The 23,802-nt window shown below is 38.1% G+C and overlaps 2 protein-coding genes across 2 annotated transcripts in view; one reads left to right on the top strand and one right to left on the bottom strand.

Moving 5' to 3' along the window:
- LOC103700069 (cell division cycle 20.2, cofactor of APC complex-like) overlaps window positions 1-7,271 on the top strand; it is a 28,478-nt gene extending 21,207 nt beyond the window's left edge. The window contains exon 10 of the mRNA XM_039125528.1: window positions 7,201-7,271. The gene's annotated coding sequence lies outside the window, so the exon portion shown is untranslated. The remainder of the gene's footprint in view (window positions 1-7,200) is intronic.
- Window positions 7,272-10,822: 3,551 nt separating this feature from the next.
- Window positions 10,823-14,381, bottom strand: LOC103699350 (probable xyloglucan glycosyltransferase 5). The gene is made up of 5 exons (XM_008781381.4): window positions 13,204-14,381; window positions 12,667-12,975; window positions 12,277-12,567; window positions 12,076-12,189; window positions 10,823-11,991 (listed from the first exon to the last, which is right to left on the bottom strand). Exons 1-5 carry the CDS (start codon window positions 13,933-13,935, stop codon window positions 11,356-11,358), a joined length of 2,082 nt encoding a protein of 693 aa, XP_008779603.2. The 5' UTR covers window positions 13,936-14,381; the 3' UTR covers window positions 10,823-11,355.
- Between the last annotated feature and the right edge of the window lie 9,421 nt (window positions 14,382-23,802).

Below are 23,802 nucleotides of genomic sequence, written 5' to 3'. Positions count from 1 at the left end.
TATCCTTTAGATTCTGCCATAGCGGGAAGTTTTCCTTTTCCAAGAACTTGAAATCCACTCTCCTTCCTGTGGATACATTTCTTATGGAGAGAGGTCCTTGTTTTGAAACCGAGGACGGAGGTGACAGAGGGGTTGTGACAGGTTGAGGCGGTGGCGTTGCTTGCCTTTGTGGATTCATCTCCTTTTCTGCCCTAGCCTTCGTTCTTCTCTTTGTGTGTGAAGTGGCATTCTTCCTCTTAGGTCCGGATGTCACTTGCTTTACCCTCACCATTGGAAGATCAATCAAGACCTCGAAAAGATTTTCTAGGGTTTTTGGAGGTTTTTATTTGAAGAAGAGTTTGAAGTCAAGAAAGGCGCTCTAAGGGGTATGAAACCTTTCAGGTTCAACGTTTCAGAGAGAGACAGAAAAAGCCTTTTAGAATCCGTTTCGAATAGTTTTCTCTTTAGTCGACTCATTCAACTCATGAGTCATCTCCTATAAACTAGGAGTCGACTCTTTTAACTTAAGAGTCGTCTCTTGTGAGTTAGGGGTCGACTCTTTTAACTTAAGAGTCGTCTCTTACTACATGAGTCGTCTCCTCAGACTGTTCAAGAGATAAAATCTTTTTGAATAACATTTAAAACTCAATTGTAAACCATGGATCAAATCAACTAAAATTCAACTATTAATAGTCAATCAAAATACACAATTTATCATTCATAATCAGTCATCAAAATGGATCACAAATGCATAATTCACTTCTAAATTTATAAAATACTTCTTCATTAAGAGGTTTAGTGAATATATCTGCAATTTGTTTATCAGTATTTATAAATTCCATTTTTATATCTCTATTTTGAGCATAATCTCTTATGAAATGATATCTGATTTCTATATGTTTAGACCTTAAGTGTTATGGGATTTTTTGTAAGATTTATGGCACTAGTGTTGTCACACCTTATAGGAATTTTATTTTGTTTTATGCCATAGTCCTCGAGTTGTTGCTTAATCCATAGAATTTAAGCACAGCAACTTCCTGCAGCAATATATTCAGCCTCAGCTGTAGATAATGCTACAGAATTTTGTTTTTTGCTAAACCAAGACATTAAGTTTGTTCCAAGGAATTGATAAGTTCCACTTGTACTTTTTCTATCTAATCTACAACCAACAAAATTAGCATCTGAATATCCGATTAAGTCAATTGTAGATGTCTTAGAATACCATAAGCCTAAGTGTTGTGTTCCTTTTAAGTATCTTAATATCCTTTTAACAGCAATTAAGTATGATTCTTTAGGATTTACTTGACATCTTGCACACATACAAATACTATGCATTATATCAGGTCTACTTGCTGTAAGATAAAGCAAAGATCTAACCATTCCTCTATATAGCTTTGAATTAAGGGATTTACCATGCTCATCTTTTTCTAATTTATAAGGGAGGCTCATAGGAGTACCTATTGATTTTGAATCTTCCATTCCAAACTTCTTTAAGATTTTCTTTGTATACTTGCTTTGGCAAATAAAGATTCCATCTCTTATTTGTTTAATTTGGAGTCCGAGAAAAAAGTTGAGTTCACCCATCAAACTCATCTCGAACTCACTTTGCATGAGCTTAGCAAATTCTTCACATAAACTTTCATTAGTAGCACTAAATATAATATCATCAATATATATTTGAACAATTAGAATGTCAGCATTTTTCTTTTTAATAAACAGAGTCTTATCAATATTTTCTCTTAAAAAATTATTCTTTATTAAAAAGTTGCTTAGTCTATCATACCAAGCTCTAGGAGCTTGCTTTAAGCCATAAAGTGCTTTATTCAATTTAAAAAATGATTTTGAAGTTTATGATTTTCAAATCCAAGTGGCTGTTCTACATAAACTTCTTCTGTTATAAAACCATTTAGAAATGCACTTTTGACACCCATCTGAAATAATTTAAAATCCATGAAGCATGCAAATGCAAATAATAATCTAATAGCTTCAAGTCTAGCTACAGGTGCAAATGTTTCATCAAAATCAATTTCTTCTTCTTGATTATACCCTTTAGCAACTAATCTAGCCTTATTTCTAATTACAATTCCATCCTCATTTAATTTATTTCTGAAAATCCATTTTGTTCGAATTACAGAAATATTTTCGGTCATTCTAACTAAATTCCAAACATTGTTTCTTTCAAATTGATTCAGTTCTTCTTGCATTGCCATTAACCAATTGTTATCTTTTTCAGCTTGTTCAAAAGATTTTGGTTCTATTTGAGAAACAAATGCAAGATGATTACTAACATCTCTAATGGAGAATCCAGTCCTAATGCCTTATGAAGGATCACCAATTATTAAATTTCTAGGATGACTATGTGCATACCTCCATTCTTTTGGTAGACTAGTTTTACCTTTAAGCATTTGATCTTCTTCTTCTTGATTTTCATCATGCTCTGAATTTTCAGATGCAGAAACATCTTTAGGGTTAATTTTTTGACTTGCTCATCTAGTTCTTCTACATCATCATTGAGATCTACATTCTTCTTTGAAGAAGGGTCATTAGATTCATCAAAGATAACATGTATTGACTCTTCTACGACTAGAGTTCTCTTGTTAAATATTCTGTATGCATTGCTTGATGAAGAATATCCAAGAAAAATAGCTTCATCTGATTTTGAATCAAATTTTTCCAAGTTATCCTTACCATTATTTAGAACCAAACAGATGCAACCAAAAACATAAAAGTATGAAAGATTTGGTTTCTTATTCTTCAAAAGTTCATAAGAAGTTTTCTTTAGAATTGACCTAATAGTAACTCTATTAAGAACATGACAAGTTGTATTTATGGCTTCAGCCCAAAAATACTTAGGTAAGTCACTTTCACAAAACATTGTTCTAGCCATTTCAGTAAGAGTTCTATTCTTTCTCTCTACAACACCGTTTTGTTGTGGTGTTCTTGGTGCAGAAAAGTTATGATCAATACCATTTTCAGTGCAAAAATTTTCAAAGTCATGATTTTCAAATTCAGTTCCATGATCACTTCTAATCTTGATGGTCTGCAGTCCATGTTCATTTGAAATCTTTTTATACAGTTTAGTAAAAGCTGAAAATGCTTCACTTTTGTGTGCCAAGAACAAAACCCATGTATACCTAGAAAAATCATCCACAATAACAAAACCATAATACTTTCCACCTAGACTTGCAGTTCTAGTTGGTCCAAATAAGTCTATATGCAGAAGCTTTAAAGGTCTATTTGTGGAGACAACATTTTTAGATTTGAAAGAGGTTCTGGTCTGTTTTCCTAGTTGGTATGCAGAGCAGATTTTATCTTTTTCAAATGACAATTTAGGCAAGCCGAAAACAAGTTCTTTTCGGATAAGTTTTGAAACTAAGTCCATGCTTGCATGAGCTAATTTTTGATGCCATAACCAGCTAGCTTCACTGTTTTTGGTTTTCATTGCTACCAAACAGTCCATGTTTTTCATGAGTATTTGATCTAAATCAACCAAATACACATTTTCATGTCTATGTCCAGTAAATATTATACCACTGTTATTAGTACTAGAAACTAAGCACATTGATAATTCAAAAGTCACAAGATATCCTTTATCACAGAATTGACTAATGCTTAGCAAATTATGTTTTAATCTATCTACCAATAAAACATTTTCAATAACAGTAGTTGGAGTAATCCAAATGTTACCAATATCAATGATTTTGCCTTTTCCATTATCACCAAAGGTAACCATTACTTCATCTTTCTTTTTGAGCGACATGAATTGAGATTCATCCCCTGTCATATGTCTAGAGCATCCACTATCCAAATACCATTTTCTGTTTGATGCTTAGGGTGCTAAACACACCTGCAAATCAGAAATTCAATTCTTTATCTTTGGTACCCAAGCTTTCTTGAATCCTTGAATGTTAGCAATGATGGTTTCCTTCAGAACCCAGATCTTCCTAACTGAACCATTACTTACCAGTTTTTTGCTTTTAGGATTACATGCAGTGTATTCTTGTTTCAGTTTATCTAACTTAAACAGTGTAGATTTCGGTTTTACATAAGTTGGCTTTACAAATATATTCCTAAATGATTTCTGTTTCTTCCAAGGATTATATCCTAACCAGCTTTATCAGAAACAGCTTTCTGACTTTCTAGAATTAGATTTAATTTCTCAGAGCTTAGGATAAATTTATCAACTATAGGTTCAGTTTTTCAACTTCATTTACTAACTTCTGATTTTCTTCATGCAGTTTCTTCTTATTATTTAGAAGCAGAGTATTTTCTTTTTCTAATGATTGGTTCTTAATCTTCAGTTCCTTGTTCTTTAAGCTAAGCTTTTTATATTTAATCACAAGCCCAGAAAAAGCATCTTGAAGCTCATTAAAAGTGAAATCATATTCAGTATTCAGATATATCTCATTTTCGTGTTCCATTAAACACATATTTGCAGCTTTTTGTTGCTGCTCTTCTTTTCCAGAGCTAGATTCATCACTGTCACTCCAAGTAGCCATCATAGCTTTCTTCCTTAACCTCTTCGGAGCCTTTCTCAACAGAGGATTGTCTGTTCTGAAGTGTCCAGGCTTTTTGCACTCATAAAAAACATATTGTTGCTTATTTTCTTTGGTTTGCTCCATCTTGATTACAGGCCTTCTCTTGAAGTTTTCTTTATTTATTCTAAAGAATTTTTTGAACTTTCTTGTAATCAGGGCCATTTCCTCACTGTTATCAGATTTAGAATCCTCGCTCTCATCTTCATGTTGAGTGGATTTAAGAGCAATGGTTCTGCGCTTCTTGGGTTCATCCTCCTCAAGGTTCTATTTCATTGAGAGCTCATGAGTCATTAAGGAACCCAGCAGTTCTTCTAGTGGGAAAGAGTTGAGATTTTTTGCTTCTTGAATGGCAGTAACCTTTGCTTCCCAAGCTCTAGGAAGAGATCTAAAAATTTTTCGAACAAGATCACTGTTAGAGTAAGATCTACCAAGGCTTTTCATGTCGTTTATAATATCAGTAAATTTAGTAAATATTTCAGTTATAGATTCATTATTTTCCATTTTAAATAATTCATACTTATACACTAGCATACTGATTTTAGATTCTTTGACCTGGTTAGTGCCTTCATGTGTAACTTTCAGCCTATCCCAGATTTCTTTAGCAGTCATGCAAATAGATATGTGATTAAAATCATTTGCATCTAAAGAACAGTAAAGAACATTCATAGCTTTTGCATTCAGCTGATCCATTCTTTTATCATGGTCATTCCATTCAGTCTCAGATTTGAATAAGGTGATGCCATCAAAAATTTTAGTTGGTGTGTGAGGTCCATTAACAATAACAGTCCATAAATCATAGTCAAGTGCTTGAATAAAAATTCTCATACGAGCTTTTGAATAAGTGAAATTTGTGCCATTGAAAAGAGGTGGTCAGTTGGTAGATTACCCTTCGATAACAGAGGATCCCATAGTGGCTGCCATGACCTTTAACTCTTGATTTTTAGATCAAAACGTTTTTTGTGAGTACTAGGCTCTGATACCACTTGTTGCCCAGAGGTACAGCCCAAGAGAGAGAGGGTGAATTGGGTCTCTTTAAAAAATAATTAAAGATAAAATGTATAGAGAGTATGGGTTACTGTTATCTTATAGATTCAGCAGCGGAAACAAGACTGCACAAATACAATAGTGAATAAAGTTAGGAAAGCAGTCAGAAAAATGCAAAGGAAAGGAAGAGAAGAACCACAATCACAAACACCAAGGTTTACAGTAGTTCGGTGCACTTCCAGCACTTACGTCCACTCCTCAAGCCTAGCTTGAGATTTCACTATAACCCATCATATTACAGTCTAATTGTTTTCCGAGCTTACAATCAAAATCCAGTCGGTTTTCCTAGGCAACCAACCGAAAATCTTTTGCTTTCTAGGATCACAAACAACCCAGTTGGTTTTCGGATAAACCAACCAAAAACTTTACACCGTTTGTTTTTTTCGGGCTCACAAACAACCCAGTCAGTTTTCAGATAAACCAACCAAAAACTCTAAACCTTGCTGAATGTTCCCGATTCAGCAACTTCCAATCAAGGCTTAGAAGAGCCTTTACAAGTTTCAAATCAATGAAACTGTTACAGCAACAATTAATCCAACTAAAAAAAAGAATGTTGTAACCAGTAAACTTAAAGCTTCAGAATATAAAGAGTGAATCAATGAAAATAAAAGTTGAAGCCGATGAAGAAGTTGGCTGTGGAAGGATGTTCCAATGTCCAAACAGCAACTCTTCACGTTGCAGTGAGAAGCTTCGACTGATTTCCTCCCAGGAGAAAGTTTTTGATTCAATGCCAGTGAAGATGATGAACTGTTAAGCTTTTCTTCTCTTTTTTTCAGTGGAAACCTTTTTGTTTTCTATAGAATCTTTTTTCTTTTCTTATTGTTTCCATTCTGAGGTTCCCTCGTATTTATAGACAAATTCTTCGGCGGGATTTGAAATTCTTTCTTCTTGTTCTGATGAGAATCTTTTTCTGTTACAGAAGAAGACAAAAGTCGTTCAAAGCTTCCTGTTGTGGTCCCAGCAGTATAAGGGTCAACTCATGTAACTCAGGGGTCGACTCATGTTCATTCTGGATTGGCACTTCAAAATATCAAGAAGGCTTATGCTGTGATATTTGCAAAGGGTCGACTCTTTATCCTTAAGGATCGGCTCATCTTCATCAGGAGTCGCCTCTTTAAATACAAGGGTCGGCTCATGCTTTGGTTTTTCGGCCGGCGCTAAGACTGAGTAGAGGTCGACTCTTCAAATGCAGGGGTCGATTCTTCAATTTCGGAGATCGACTCATTTTGAACAAGGATCGACTCTTCAGACTTTGTCTCAGGCGGTGAAAGCTTTCTGTTTACTTTGAACTATATAAGGATCGACTCATGTTTTGCGAGGGTCGACTCATTGACTGTGTTCCTTGAATAAAACATATCAGAATCAACTTAAACTTGTCCTTTTTTGCTTAGGGGTTGACTCAAGTCTTTCAAACAGAATACTTTGGACTTCATCTCTGATCTCCATGGACTAGATTAAGATCATTTTATTTTAGAATATGTCCAATGAGATATTTGCGAGGAACTTAAGATTTTGCAATGCTTCAATTCTTCTGATTTTTCTTGACTTATAAAACTTCACAATTAAGGCAATGTCATTAGTACACAACATCATCTCAAGTATTTTGTAATCATCAAAATTCATCCTTTAGGGTGGACAGTTTCCAATCAATCTGAGTTGTAGTTACATGTCGGAAATTGGTGGTTTAATTAGATTATTTATGTAATGAGGATTAGATTCTTTTCCATGCATGTACATTGTCCTTTGTATATTGGGACTAGGGAGGTTGGTATTTTTTTTTCTTTCTCCCAGCGTTGTATGATCCTTCCCCTGGAGGATCTTAATGGAATTATTGGGCAATCATCATCCTCTTCCACTTCCATAAGTCAAGCTCCAGAGCTGTACACGCATGAAGACCTTCTAGGTATTCTTGAGCACGAAAAGAAAAAATGGCAAAACGAGGTTCTTCAAAAGATGAGAGAAGAGATTGGCTTTAGACCAAGGCATGCAGATCAGAAAAGTAATGGTGATTCTGGTTCTGCTTATCATGCTTCATTATGATTGCTTTTGCCTTAGATGGTAGGTCTTTGCATTTGTAGGAGGAATGAAATCTCTGTTGATCTCTATGACATACTTTTGGACTTTGATTTTGATAGATTTAGAGTATGTTGATGCCTATTTTGAATGACATGTTAAATGACTTTTGCGTAATGTTAAATGCCTTTGCTATTACTGATATTATTATTATTATTATTATTATGAGCCAATCAATGTACCAAATGTACTAGGTTATTGGAATGTGATTAGTGACCAAATTTGGTTACTGAATTGTTTTACCAAGTATTGTGACGAGCAGCCATAAACTTAGTGACATGATTTCGGTTACTAAAAATTGATTTTGCTCAGTGAGTTGTGACAAATTAGTGACGGTAACTTTATCACTAGGTCAGTGACGGGATTAATGACAAAATTAGTGACAAAATTTGTGACCATGTCTGTAATGACTAAATCTATCACTGAAAGTTGTGACAGATCAGTGACCAAACTTGTGACCGAATTCCATAACAAATCAGTGACCAAGTTATCTTCGTCACTAACTCAGAGACTGGTTAGTGACGGAAAATACGTAATTTCTTAAATATTTAATTTTTAGATTTGTAACGGCTTAGTGACGGCGGTTTTGTCATGGAGTTTAGTGACGGAAATCGCTGCCGTCGCTGAGAATTTACTGACGTGTGTTTTTGTAACTAATTCAGTGACGGAAGCTCCAATCACAAATTCCGTATTAGTAACCGGAAACACGGTATAGTGACGGAAATCTCCGTCACTATACACGTGTTTTCTGGTAGTGATTCATTATTTTTTAAATTAAAGGCAATAATATTCTTGTATTAACAAGAGGACAAATTGTCTATTTAGTCTGCTTTTAGATTCTTTGACCTAGTTAGTGCTTGTGTGTGTGTGAGAGAGAGAGGAGGGGGGGGGGGGGGGGGGGGGGGGGGGGGCGGGGAGAGAGAGAGAGAGAGACTCTCAATAAGCCAAAGCAGGGCACGAGTAATGAACATCCCCCCGCCAGGCCTGGAACCCACTTGTGTGTGTGTGTGTGAGAGAGAGAGAGAGAGAGAGAGAGAGAGAGAGAGAGAGGGAGGGAGGGAGACGGAGACTCTCAATAAGCCAAAGCAGGGCACGAGTAATGAACATCCGCCCGCCAGGCCTGGAACCCACACCTTATCATCTGTCCCAAGCCTTGTCCCCTTGGGCCACAAAGATATTAAAGCAGGGGAAGTCTCAGTTACCAGCATCACAGTTTCAAATGCTTTCCAGGCCACAATCTAACACAACCAACCACCGACTAGAGAAGGAGAATCCACCCAGAAGGCAATTGGCCTCAGTTCATGAACCGTTAAATCTTCTTAAATGCGGCAACAATGCCAGGCCGAACGCAAGCAGACCAGTATCTACATTAGGCCATGCTGTCGATATTTGTCTCGACGAAGTGGGCGTTAGGTCGCCTGTCGATCTCACCCCATGAACACGTGCTTGCCTCCACGTACCGTTCATCCCTCCATGGATTGACTCATGGCAAGGTGGTATCAGAAGAGGCTACAAGGCCATGTTCTTCTCCACTTGCTCCAATCACGCAATCATCGAGCTGAAACCATAGGTCGTCGTCGGCAACATCCCCCTCGGACATGGGTGCCATGCCTTCAGTCTTTCTTGCCCGGCACTGGGCCTATGGTCGATGGGCTGTCCGATTTCTGTGCCAAAAGATCGCAAACATGCCTGAGTATCCGAATCTCCTTGTGCTGTAGCTAAAATGGTTCTTTTTATGTTATGGGTCTCGATGCGCTGTATAGGAAATAATAATCTAAATATCTGTTTGATTTCTATAATGAAAGGTCCATGGGTGGAAGAGGGTGGCCTTGGTGCAATAGTAAGGTTGCTTCATTAGCTATCACGGATTCGAAACATGCAAATAGCATCTCCAAATGCATGGGCAAGGCTATGTACATCCGAGGACTCAAAATTATTCTCACTTTTGGTGCTAGTCTTGCTGTTTGTGGTTGAGATATTTTTGAGGATACTGCCATACTAACCAGGCTGAATTCAGACAATTGATATTGTTTGTGCATGCGCAGCGCCCGGGTGGTGGGAGGAAGAGAAAGAGATTTTTATCAGCGATGCATTATTGATTATTTCAGGGAAGATTAGATATACTTCATACTTGTTATTCCCTTCGTAAGAAATAAGTTCTGGTTATATGAACAAACAAGAAAAAAAAAAGTATTATTGACTATTTCAGAGAAGATTAGATATACTTCATACTTGTTATTCCCTTTGTAAGAAATACGTTCTGGTTAGATGAACAAACAAGAAAGTAGTTGCCCCTGAAATCTGGCATATTCTAACCTCACTACGAGAAGTGAGTTGGAAGCATCAGTCAGCTGTAATTTCTTATGAGAGGTGGGATGGAGAGTTACAATTCTATCCGGCACAAATTTTAGCTTCGACGCCTCATGAAAATCTTCATTAGTATTTCTTCATTTAGTTTTCCTTTCTATAATTAGATTCCAGGACAGTTAAAAAGAACCTCATTTCATGTAATATGTTTTTGTTAACCCCAATCAGTCTCTCACTCATGGATCCAAGATTAAAAACCATCCACATTATATAAAGCAGATGAGAACTTTCACATTCGCAAGTATGCCAAGCCTATAAGTTGCACATTATTTTAGCTTCAATATTCATGGCTCCTAATCTGAGACAGGGTAGGTTATGAGATTACAAAAAGACATATCTATTATGCACTTATATACTCATTACAAGGTAACCGATCTATCTAATTCTGGATCCACTTCCATATTCATCATTGGCTGGCAGCAGGGACATGTGATGCCCATGGAGCAAACAAAGCTGCCGGCAGCATCAACAGCTAGAGAACTGCTGTCGGCATTCAATACCAACTGAACTTTTTTAACTTGTTTTGAACCCCATCCTCCTATGTGAAAGTTGGAGCAATGGCATGTCAGAATTCTGTTATGCTCTTCTCACAGAGATGCTCTGAGTGGGTCCATATGCTTGAGAGCTCGAAGCCCTTCCAGCCCTCCATTATTCAATACATAATTGAGTGGTGGTTGCTATTAAACAAAACCTTTGTATTTGCCGACAATTTCTCAAGCTATAACCAAACACAGTCATGGTCAGCCAAAAGGAACAAGAAGGGAGAGAGATGAGGATAAAAGGGAAAAGGCAAGCACAGGGAGAGGAGCAAACAAGGCCCATGAAGACAATTCAGAAACAAATATCTCTTTGAACTTTATAATAAACTGAATTAAATCTGATATACATACTGTTACACAATCTCAGTATAATTGGACTGGGGAGCTAGAACGACAAACTCTATCACCATTTCAAAAGTACAAACGGAACCCAACTCTTTCTCTCTTCCTTTGGGTCCTTGCAGCTTCTTCAAGTACAAACAGGCCAGGTCTGGGTAGAGACCAATTAAAAGAGTATTAATTTAGAGAAAGGAATGAATGCCTTTGGAGCAGAGAGACTCTAAGAGCATAGAGACTGACAAGAATCTTATACAGGACTTGATATCATATTGTTTGGGAGGAGCATCCTCCCTTAATGCTTCTGAGGAGAAGAAGTGGGAATTGATAGGAGATCTTTTAACCAGACAATCTTAACTTAACCAATATGTAGATACGATCCCCGTATGTTCTTTTCCATTGAAGTGCAAATTGGATGGCTCAGACAAAATGGGTTGTTTCCACTTTTTCCTTTTTTTTTCTTTTTCTCCTCCCTTGCATCAGCTCATCTGCTCCCCAATTAGATCAAGACCCACAAGAAGGAATGACGCCCCCTGGAAGAGCAGAAAATAGAAGTGAATTCCCTGGGCAGACAAAAGACTCCGTGCCGCTGCAATGAGGAGGAGAAGAGCAAGAGTCAACTCCTTCTTGTATATCTTGTTGGCCTTCTTAACTGGAAGGGGAGCCTTCTCTTGCCGCTCCTTCAATTTGTTCAGCTCAATGAGTTCACTCTCAGAAGATCCTCTATGGAGCTGTGAGGTCTTTGATTCCCTCTCTGCTGCTGCCAACAGGTCTGATTCTGATGACCTACCAGCTTTCTTAGTAACAACCCATTCATATGAGCTTCCCAATTGGAATAATCCAGAGACCATAGCATTAAATTTGGTCACAGACATGGTGTTCTCAAAGAGGAGGTATGGCACAATGAAAGGTAAGGATCTTGGGGCTGGAAGAATGTTGAGTAAGGACATAAAAACAGGCACATAGCAGATTACCCAAACAGGTAGCTCGGCCTCCGGAACGAACATGCTTAGAGGCAGGATGATGCAAAACAATGTGAAAGAATAGAATGGAAGGATCAGCTTCCTCAAGAGAAAAAATAAGAGGATTAAGTTTGCTTTCTTCCACATGGATATCTGCAATCCAGTATCAATGGATTCCTTCAGAATTTTGAACTAAGAGACAAATAACAATATTTGTTTTCCAAGGAGAGGGCAAACCTTGGAAGTTATAATTGCTGGAAGGCACAAACGGAAGAGGTGCATTGGGCCAGAATGCCAACGGTGTTGCTGTTTCCGGTAAGCTTCATAAGACTCAGGAACCTCACAGAGGACCTGCAGAAAGGTGTTACTATCATTAATCCAAGTGCACACTAAAGTGGACATAAAACATGAGAATTATAGCTCAAAGCATGTAAGCACCTTGACATCATTCAAGAAGATGAATTTCCAACCACTGAGGTGGGCACGAACGGCAATGTCCATGTCTTCGACTGTTGTTCGCTCGAGCCAACCTCCAGAATCCTCCAAAGCTTTGATTCTCCAGACACCGGCAGTCCCATTAAAGCCGAAGAAATTCAAGAAGATGCCATTCACCTGCTGCTCCACTTCGAAGTGGAAGCAGAGGTTGATGTTTTGAAGGCGAGTCAACAAATTCTCATCCTTGTTCACAAAACCCCACCGTGCCTGAACTAGTCCCAGCTCAGGGTTTCCCTGAATCACAAGTCAAATGGATGTTTAATGAACCGAAAGGACCCAAGTATTATTTGGAAACAAACTTCATGAAGCTGGACTGCAAGGCATCAATAATACCTTAAAATGTGGAATTGTTTGCTTGAGAAAATCAGGGTTTGGTTGGAAGTCAGCATCAAAAATAGCAACAAACTCGTAATTCTTGACATAGTCGCAGCTCATGGCAGATTTAAGATTTCCAGCTTTGTAACCATTCCTCACCAACCGATGACGATAGACTATGGTGACACCCCGCTGGCTCCATTTAGAAACCTCTGCTCTGATTAAAAGCTTAATGGTGTCATCATCAGAGTCATCAAGCACTTGGATTAGTAGACGGTCTTTGGGCCAATCGAGCTGGCACACAGCAGAAATCGATTGCTCGTATACCTGGGGAAAAGGTGATGTAAAGATCATGCCAAAGACATTTGAAAACAGTGTAATATAATTCAGGATTAATAGAAGGAACATGTATGGCAATGTAAAGATCTAATCGAAGAAACCGATTGTTTTAACTCATGTGCTGACCAAAGAAAGCTATATGTATGTTTGTTTCATCAAGGAGAAAAAAAAAAGGAAACAAAAGAATTATAGAACTAAAAGGTAAGAGTTCATTACCTCCCTCTCATTGCACATGGGAATCTGAACTAAAACCATGGGGTACTCTGAACCATCATCAGCTTTGAAAGGATCTCCCTCTATCCTTGGTTTGATCTTCTTGAACTTGATCCAGAAGCATCCAAGGCACAGGGCCATGCGATCCACCGACTGTATGATGAACAGAATGATACATATGTTTGACAAGACCTGAATTGGGTAGGCAATGTACTTAGCTCGGAACGAAAGCCATGAAAGGTAGGACTTGTGCATCCACCCCTGGATCTCTATAGTTTCCAGCATGTGAAAGCTCTCCGGCATATGCAAATCGGGGTTCTGGAAGTGCCATCCTTTCCAATAAGCGACAAGCTCGAAAGCCAGAGCTGCCAATGACAGCACCAAGAATCCCCTGATGAACTTGAACAGCAGCCGGCCTTTGCCGGGCTTCTCGCGCTCCTGGGAGACTCCACGCCGGAGAAAGAGTCTCTTCTTGACAGCGCCGAGCAGAGCCCACAGGGCGGCGGCCAGCCAAGCGACGCAGCCCACCGCACGGTGAGCCCGGAGGAGCAACACCCAAGTGAACTGCTTGGCATTCTTCCCACGGTCCTTGTCCATCGATCCAAATGCCTCGGGGTCGGGGCCATTGATTTCGAGAACCGAGTAGTTGGGGTTCTCCATTGTCACAACTACCGGCGTGCCCCCCTTCCTCGTGTCCTTCGTCCACCACTCCGAAAGAACCAAGCTTGGAGCCATTGCTCCTTCCCTGAAAATATAGACAAGCAGCCTAAACAACGAAAACCCCCTAATTCCTCACAATGCTCTTAAACCCTTGATGTTTAGATCTCAAAATCAAATTTTTGCTCGAGTTACGACATCAAAATCGGGTCTTGCTTCAGAAAACCCACAGAAAGTTTCCAGGCCCAATGCAGCAAGTAAAAAGAGTAGGAAGAGACCAAGAGGAGCTAAGATTACGGTTCTGTTCCTCCCCTGATCTCCAGCCCTCCACAAAGCTGCATTGTGGGGAAGGTATCTCCAGTTATAACTTGCAAAGCCCCAAACCATGTGGGTGTTATTCAATGTCCTTAAAAAAAAAAAGTTAAAAAAACAAACCCTTCTCCTCCTTCCAACTTTTCCAAATGTTACCATGGGTTGAATTTGATATTTTTTCCCCCTCAATCTTGTGTCAAAACTCTTCACTAAATTCACCCCAAAACCTTATGCCCACAAAGGAGAACATTCAAATATATAGAGAATGGAAGTCAACACATGATACCAACAATACTAAAAAAACGACTTGGAGAGGCTTTGGTCATGAGCAAGATCAGCTAAACACAGCCAATGGAAAAAGGAACTGACAAAAGGCGGGTGGGGTAAGGGTTAAGGAAAGAAGGGAGCTTTACAGTTTACAGAAGCAATGAAGATTCCAATCTTCCAAGCTGTTCTTTGTGTTTTGGATCCAAGGTTAAACAATAGCTAAAGAAACTGCCGTGTTCAAGCTGTCTCCTCTAAATACATAGGAAGAGAGAGACCAGGATTGGACATTAGCCAATTGGAGGTAAGTAATTAATAAAGATTGAAGGGTTAGCTGTAGTCAGTACAGGAATGGGTTTGGTGAGAGTTGGCTTTTGGGAAGCAAAGGATCAAATGGATTTCCTTTGCCTTTGCCTTTGCCTTTTCATTTAAGTTTTTTAATTACTGAGGTTCCCCTTTTTTTTCCCCTGTTGCTTTGTTTCTTATTTACACTAACCAAAGTAGAGATGTTGAAAGTTCTCCCTTTATTAACAAATGAACGTATCCACATGCCTTGTATGCCCAATTGCGTAGGTGGCTTGATGGTGATGGAAATGGCAAATGCCCTAATGTGTAGTTTATGACACAGTGAAACAATGAATCTTAGATGGCCACGTTTAATTAGTGGCATTGTTTTAGACCTAGGGATTGAGGCATTTTACTGAATTCTTTTGTTTTAAAGAAATCACTGAATTGTTTATTTTGTGCTAGGAGGCTCACCTAATCTTGCCTAGAAGGAAGAGAATTCTACTCCATCATCTTCAAGGACAAGTTCACCACCTTCAACAATAACTGAATACATGAAAACTACTTGTCCAAATTAAATAGTGTCAAGTGGTGTACCTTCCCTTTAAAACAAATATATGACAAGGCACTTAGTTATTTAATTTAAAACAAAAAAAAAATATGATGGAAATCTTACACTAAAAAAAGGTTAAACAGCTAGAGTGAAGCTTTCATATTAATCCCTTTTCAACGGGCACATTAGCTATCTAACCTTTTAATATGAGTTTTTGTTTTCCTGACATTAGTAAAGCATTATTATCTGTAAATCAATGTGGATATTCTGATCATGAGACTGTCTTGTATAAGGGTCAATGATCCCATCCAAGCCAATGGTCATGGTGGTCCAAATGATGATGGATTAGAAGCAAACAACACTCCAAAAAGCCAACGGACAGTAATTGATAAAATTAATCATGGTTTAGATGAAGATAAATAAGATAGATTAGTTTTAAGATAATGGTCTAGAAATATGTGGCACTCAGCCTTCTTTTTTTTAAAAAAAGAAAAATTGATACATTGAAATTTGAAGCAGAGTTGCAAAGCCTCAAAACTTGTAACAAGTCATGATTTCACCTAAAAAGACTAGCCACAATGTTTGATTTAAGTTTCTCGACATCGGCATGTGGTCCGTCCCAATATATCCGTACTGTAATTCTCTTTAATTCATATAGGTTATGAGTTGGATCTGTTCTGATACCATTTATAATAACTTAGGATCTCATCTAAAGTGGCTAGCCGAAAGGTATTATTTAGATTTCTTAATCCTATATAAATATGCAAGATCTATTCAGTAAATAATCGATGTAGGACTAAACATACGCACGCATATATCCTCAAAAAAATTTCAAAAAAAAATAAATTCTTACAAAAAGTACGTCCATGAGTATTAGCTTATGAAAGAAAAAAGTTTAAAAGGAAAAAAAAAAGGGATGGCCGTCTCCAGTATGCTTGTTGTTTTTAAGCAACTGCCGCTACATTAATTTAATAAGGGCATCTTTGGACAAATAATGTAAGGCATCATCATCCTATCATTTAACAATAATGTATCAATTTTCTACTATTGTGGCCATTGTAGTTTTAATAATATCCAACTTTAGTTAATGAATAAAGAATTATTGGTTACACTCCCTCTCGGATATCTGCAGTCTTATATTTGTCATCCATGCGGTTGGCTTTTAGAGATTGAAGCTAATAGAATCATTCTTATAATCAAAGCAGGAAGCAACCAACTTTCCGCCAAGTAGCTTTATAATGCAGTGAATATTATTCTGGATAATGTATTTACACACCATCACTGCATTGCATTCCGGAAATCTTTTTTAAGTTACAGTTTTGTTATGATTAGGAATCAACATAATAAGCAACTCGCGTACTTATTACTCATCTTGTTAATGACTTGGGCAAAGGCATGACATAAGATAATAAGGATTTGTTTGATACGCGGAAAAAAAAATTTGCTAGAATATTTTTTTTAGAAAGCTGATGCTCTGGGTATGCCTTTAATAAATGGAAAGATTTTATCCCATTCTATCTAAAAACTTAAAGGCATATTTGGAAAAAAATATTCTAATTAGTGGAAATTGGACTTTTCCATATCCTACATAAGCTTTTACTTTTTCATCTTTTTTATAAAAAAAACTCCAATCATGAGGTCTTTCTATATTTTTTCATTAACCCTACTTTTCTTCCTCTTCTTTCTGCAAACCAAACAAGTCGGTAAGAACTCCATTTAAATATCAAAGATAGCTACGTATCAAAAAGCCATCTAACTATCTTGACGACCTATCTCCAAGCATTCTTATGTATAAAGGTGGGAAAAAGAAATTGTTAGAAGTCTCCTTCCTTTTAGTAGTTTGTAATGTTGAGAAGGATTTTAGTCCCACATTACTTGTGTAGAGTTTTTTAGATAGCTTTATAAGCATTCATATCCTACACATGATAACGTAACTTTTTGGTGGAAAGTTGTGGAGGGAAAGCCAATATTATATTAATCAAAGATTGGCAATTGGAACTTTATCCGTGTAAAATAAAATTCTGATTAGCAGTTTTTATTCATTTTGCACAAAATAACTACACTAGCAGTTATGTTTTGAACAAACACTGTTCTAAAAGTTGTGTTGGTTCAGAGTTTAGTTCAGGGTTATAAATTGCCAATTTCCTTCACAGATTAAATTAACTTCTTCTATATAAAAAAATCTTTCATTCCGTTGTTATGGGGAATCCTAGTTTTGCTGGCTAGGATTCTATTTCGGTTTTGTTGTATCCTGGAGCGAATTTGCTGGATCATCAACAGCAACATAGTGGGGGCAAAATTTGCTTAAGGACAGTGTTAATTCACGCTTCAAGACCGGTTTCAAATACTAGAGTTCCTTCTGCTTCAACAGAAATACCATAGGTTAAAGAAAAAGAAAGAAAGAAAGAAAGCCAAGAAATACATGTATAAACATAGGGATTGTACGATAATTCTCCATCGATCATTAAGGCATATGGATCAATGGAAATGAATATGATTGGCTAATTCAAGCATCTAAGTTTAAGTAGTGTTGGGGGAAAAGCAAATCGCCCCAAAAACGCATGAACGCATCGCCGGCACATGACGAAAGCGACCGACCTGAGGGCGTCCGACCTGGAGGCGCCCGACTTGAGGGCGTCTGACCTGAGGGTGTCCGACCTAGCGCCCAACTTGGAGGTGTCCGACTTCAAGATGCCCAACTGGAAACCTGACCTCAGGGCTCTCGACCTGGCGCCTGGCTAGGCGCTCGACTCCGAGACTCCCGACCTGGGCACCCGACTTCAGCATCCTCGACCTCGGAAGCCCAGCCTCACTATCCACCCGCTGCGGTCACATCCTTCTACAGCTCGACCAAGGACCATGCCCTGCTACCGCTGTCAACAATTAATGCGCATGGCCTCTGCTGATCTTCGGCTCACTCAACAATTAATGTGCATGGCCTCTGCTGATCTCCGGCTTACTCAACAATCAATGCGCATGTTATCTCCGGATCTCAAGCCCTCCACGGCAAACAGCTGACCCGCTCGGCTACGTCCGATCAGCCACGACGACTCATTGGCTCCGGCCTGATCTCCTACAGCAATGCATTAATTCACACGATCATGCATTAATTCATACAACATGCTCAATCATGACGGTAACCCGTTTGCCCCATCACATCACAGGTAATTCTGTACCCCTTATAAAAGGAGAACCCCTCCATCTTAGAGGAGGTTGGACTCTGAAACTCCTGAGACATATTTTCTCTCCCCCCATGAAAGTGAATCCTAGGTTCTTCGGTATTAAGCATGCTGATTTTTTTTTTTTTAAGACCATGGCTGAACTTGATCAGGTTGCCTATGTACCCCTTCATAAGGGGGATCAAGCCATATGTAGTTCTTTTTAAGTTTCAAAAATACAGCGAAAAAATCGAATCAAACAATTTAATTCGTGCATGCTTACAAGATCAAATCTAGAAATCAGCACCTTAAGAACACATAGGATTATGCCGGAATCGTTTAAACAATTATGCTAAAACTTTCATGCATGATTAACTATCAGATCTGAAAGGTAAACACTCTATTCCGATTAATCTCCGAATATCCGTCGAATGGATTCTGGAGATAACTCCGTGAGGAGTCCCAAAGGAAGGTAAAACCTCGGGGAATCAGACCTAGACCCTGACTCCAAAATAAAATATTGATGTGGGATTAATACCTTTTATGATAGAAGAAACTTATGGATCTGATCCTTGACTTCGCAGCCACGCACACGAATGGCCTCTATGAGAAGTACACGCAAAGCCCTAGGTAGATCGTCTTCCATGGGAGCGTTAGCTCGCGCAGGAACGTTGCAATGGCTGAAGCTGTCTCATTCTAAACACTCAACCTTTGATTGTTCTTTTAGGATATAGAGGATGGACGTGAGGAAGAAGGAGAAGAAGGGATGGAGGCCCTCAAAAAATTTTTTCAGAATTTTTTGAAACTTCTAAATATTTTATATATTGAACCCAAGGCATGGGGGTCCTTTATAGCTAAAAGACCACCCCATGCCTCACACCTAATTTAGCCAACTAATTTAGCTGATAAAATTCCCAAAAAATTCTGGTGGTTTGGTAGCTAAGAGAAGATAAACATATCCAAATTTTGTATATTTTGGATTACTAAAAGATAGGAATTCATGCATCCAAAGTTCAGCCGCAGGCCACCCTATTTCATACACCATGCAATTCCTACAAATTAGGAAATTCATCTAAATCTTTCTAGAAAGATTTAAGGTGCCATTTTTATAGAAAATATAGCTCCACACCTCCTCTCTTGTCATGCTAATTTTTGGCCAAAACTAAGGAGGATAGGCATGGAAAATATTGGGGAAAATCAAGATGTCATTCTTCTCCAAGAAAATAAGGATGGGTTCCTAAAATTTAGGGATTCTTCTTCTTATCCAATTCTAATTATTTGAACTCATAATCCTCGTCAAATAAGGTCTTCTAATTGATTTGGATCAAGCCCAATCTAATTGGGTCAAGTCCCATCAATTTGATCAAGCTCAATCTACTTGGGTTGAACCCAATCCAATTAGGTCAAACCCTGATGCAACCCAAATTGAATCCTATTCAATTTGGCTCAACCTAAGCCCAATTACTCAATCAAATTGAGTTCATTAGCAATCTAATTGCTAATTAATCCTCCAATAATTAATAATTATTTTAATGCAACTTTTGCTTAGGATAATTTGTCAATCGAATTGACCAAATTACCCATGAATGATTCTTAGTCATCAATCAGCCATTTGATCAACCTATAAACTTCTATGCGTGTGACCTCATAGGTCCGAACCTAAGCCGGTAGTATAGGAACATCTTCCTATACTAATTGATGTGACCATCTAGCAATGGTACCCGACGTCCGGATAGGCCGAATATATGCGAAGCAAATATTCTGTAACCCTGGACTATGGTTACTGTATAATTCAATCCCTTTGACTCCTAATGCCAAGATGACTTAGAGCTCACTGTTAACCCTATAATTAGTACATCCATTATGTGATTAACTTCAGATATCCCGTGGCTCCTCACTGGGATTACCCTGGCCAAGGTTTTGCTAAATTAATCACAAGATATTATCTCCTGTTTCCAGGAGGGGTTAATTCCATCTTGACTCACAACTGACTACGCAAGTACTTGACTACACTCAGTGACCTTCCGTCACTGAATTAAAAATTCAGATAGTCCGGTACCAAAGTACAGTGAGTTGCTTGCTAGTCACAGGTTGCGGTCTTAGGTCAGAAGGCCAAACTTATACCCATATCTACTCGGAACATCTCTCGACAGTAGAGCATTCCGGAATTGGTCACGTTCGGTGAAATGTACTCCTATACTTCACCTGTATGGCATACCAGTGTCTCCACACTCCTTGGTTAAGAGGACAACCAACGTATATGTCACACAACGACCTACTCTCGATAATGTTGTCGTCCTAGTAACAACATATCATTTGGTCGCGAACAAGTTTAAGGACTCAAAGATAAATCCTCCTTTATTATAACATAAGTCCTAAGGACTTCATCATATAAGAGATCATTTGAAGATAAAATAATGAATAATGCCAAATAACACTTTATTAATTTGTCAATTCATTTACAAAATTCAATCATCAATATGCTGGCGATTGACATTTAGGATACAATTCCCAACATACATTTACCCCCTCTGACTTAGGCATCGGAGGGCCGGCGCCGAAAACCCCGGCCACCGGCTTTTTGCAGGTCCTCGGAGGACGCCGCCCGCCAACGGACCGCCACCTGACATCTCACGTCGGAGCTCCTCCTTCTCAGCCGACAGCTGCCCCGGGGTCCAATTTCCAGCAACAAGTAGAATCCAAGTTCTTAACTTGGTTCTCTAGACTCTGGAGTGTTCAAATGAAAATTTTATGATATAATAATTTAAGTTCAGAAAAAAAATACTGAGATCGGCATATTCCTAGGCGCAACCTGGAAGGCTGGAATAGGAGAGCCATCACTAACTGGGCCATAGGTGAACAGCCTGGAAATTAATCCGTCCAAGGCTTTTGCGATGCATGGGAGGGATTTGTTCCTAAAATCTTACTCGCTTAATCTTGATCGTCAGATCTAAAAATTTATTTTTTATCTAATGATAATATAACTCGTTAACCGATTTGGAATACCTCGCACAAACAGACAGCAGATCAGACGGCTTAGGTTGGTAGTCTCTGTCCGATAAGGACATCTGCGTTGAAATAGGAGGACCAAAGCTGTTTGTTCCTGCAGACAGCTGGAAAGAAGAGTACATTTACAGTTTTTTATTAATTTAGGGAAACAAAAAGGATAACTCCACCCTCGGGTTTTGAAATTTGAATAGTTCCGTCCTTATATTATACCAAAAAAATAAAAAATAGGGTTCTTGCACTAAATACCGTAACTCACCGCAGTCAAAACTCTTTTCCATTTAACAGAAATAACGGCTATTTTCTCTAAAATGAGTTTATTTGAGAATAAAATAGTTGCGATTGTAACAATTATTATGAGGAGAACTTGCTTTAAAATTATTATTTTATATAGATGAACAATGAATATTGTAAATTATAACTTTATGCAATGGCTATTATAATGGGATAATAGCTAAATAATTTGTCACTATTTCTTACCTTGTTACCAATGTTAGCATATGATGAGGGGCTGTGACCTATTCATTTATTTATGTTATTAAATAAATTATTTGTAACTAATCTAATATTAAACTCAAGTAATATACTAAATATTTTATTTCGACCGGCTTTTGTTGTTGCTGCTGCTGCTTATTAAATCAAAAAAAATATGCATTCACATCTTAAAATTAGATATGAGTTATTAAAAGAGCATAACCATCTATGGTACATTAGTACCTCTTATTTATATTCAATATCTGAAATTCTAGTCAAAGTAAACCATCAAATTAGCCTCTCAAAGTCGGTGCATCTAAAATTGGTTTATCTATTGAGTGAGGACCTCGGGATAATTTTCTCATTCATTTTTCTGCATCACGACCAGCCCATCATTCTACAATTACTACATAAAAAAAGACACGTGAAATGCCAAATCAACAGCAAATTTTTGTCAGATATCTTTCAATCATGTTCCAGTTCCACATGTCTCCCCATCACACACCTAACCTTCGATTGGTGAGGAGATATATAAAACAAAGATTAACCATAACTCCTTCCATAATCTAATTAATTTAGATCCATCTTCACACGGAAGACAGGTGTGAGGGTTCAATCAAGGTCAGCATGTTAAGCTAATAAGCATATATTAATACAACTCAATTTTGGCACTTTTGGGAAGCATGGACACACCATTAAATTACTTGAGATTTTGAAGCAATATTTTAGTATCTACTTCTTCCTCCTCCTCCTCCTCCTCCTCCTCCTCCTCCTCCTCCTCCTTCTTTATTTTTTTTATGTTTTTTTTTTTAAAACAACGACTGCCCATCCTATTCTACTATAGGTAAAGCAAAAATAAATCAATAGCAATAATCTGACAAAACTGTAAAGAAGGGATGTTCTGGTCAGTCCATAAAATTTCTCCGAAGTGCTGTGCTGCATAGGATGCAATTCAGTCGGCAGTCATGTTCGTCTTTTTATGCACATCCACTGCTTGAAAGGTACTACAGTTTCTCACCATCCGCTGGATATCGCTAAATAAAAGATTTCCTTCCCCTTCCGCCCCTCTTCACATGGCCAATCGATCACCGTGATCGATTCGCCCTCGAGAATGATATACTCCGTCTTCAATCAGTCTTCATCTTCGGCCAATCTACTTTAAAAAAACAAAATAAAAAAATCAGTCTTTATTTATAATATTGTCTTCTATTTTTTTTCTCCTGCCGTCCTACCTCATTTATTTATTTATTTATTTATTTATTTATTTATTTATTTATTTATTTATTTATTTATTTATTTACTTCCCATGCAAAGTTGCCCTCGGAGGGGCGATTACGACTAAAGATCGCATCTGGCCGAATGGTTGCCAAGCCGCTTCTTGCGATGCTGGCGAGGTATATTATAACCCACGGTCGCATCCTCGTACCGAACGCTCTCGCGCACCGTGGCGGGAAGGACTTTTTGGGCGACCGAGAAGGCGATGATGGGATCGGAGGCCCTCGAACCGCTGCAGCGGCGTTGTTTTCAGAGTTGCTCGCATTTCCCAAAAAAACGAAGCAAAAGATGGCCGGCTTTTTGGCGACGGCGCGCAATTTGAGAACAACTGGGCCTGGACGACGTCGCGAAGCCACCGCAGACGTGGACTTAAGTGATCGAACCATGCCCAACGTCCCAAGCCCGTTTGAGAGAGCTGCTGTCAGTACTGTTTTCAAAAATAAAATTTTTTAGCGTAGGGCTTTTAGTGCTTTTGTGCAAATCTATTTATTATTTAGTAACTATATTTATAAAATATAATAAAACTTTAATATGTGTTTTATAAATAAATTATAAAAATATTTTTAGTATGACAAAATAATCATAAAAAATATTTCATAATATTATAAAATAGATCAT

This window comes from Phoenix dactylifera, chromosome 1, assembly GCF_009389715.1.
Source record: "Phoenix dactylifera cultivar Barhee BC4 chromosome 1, palm_55x_up_171113_PBpolish2nd_filt_p, whole genome shotgun sequence".
Classification (NCBI taxonomy): domain Eukaryota; kingdom Viridiplantae; phylum Streptophyta; class Magnoliopsida; order Arecales; family Arecaceae; genus Phoenix; species Phoenix dactylifera.
This window is presented reverse-complemented; position numbering and strand designations above follow the sequence as displayed.

Bases quoted from the DNA above. Each gene is read 5' to 3' on its own strand.
- LOC103699350 (XM_008781381.4), bottom strand. From the start codon at position 13,935: ATGGCTCCAAGCTTGGTTCTTTCGGAGTGGTGGACGAAGGACACGAGG. The intron at 12,976-13,203 runs GTAATGAACTCT...CCTTTTCCCCAG, and splicing joins CCATGTGCAATGAGAGGGAG to GTATACGAGCAATCGATTTC. The intron at 12,568-12,666 runs GTATTATTGATG...CTTGTGATTCAG, and splicing joins AAACAATTCCACATTTTAAG to GGAAACCCTGAGCTGGGACT.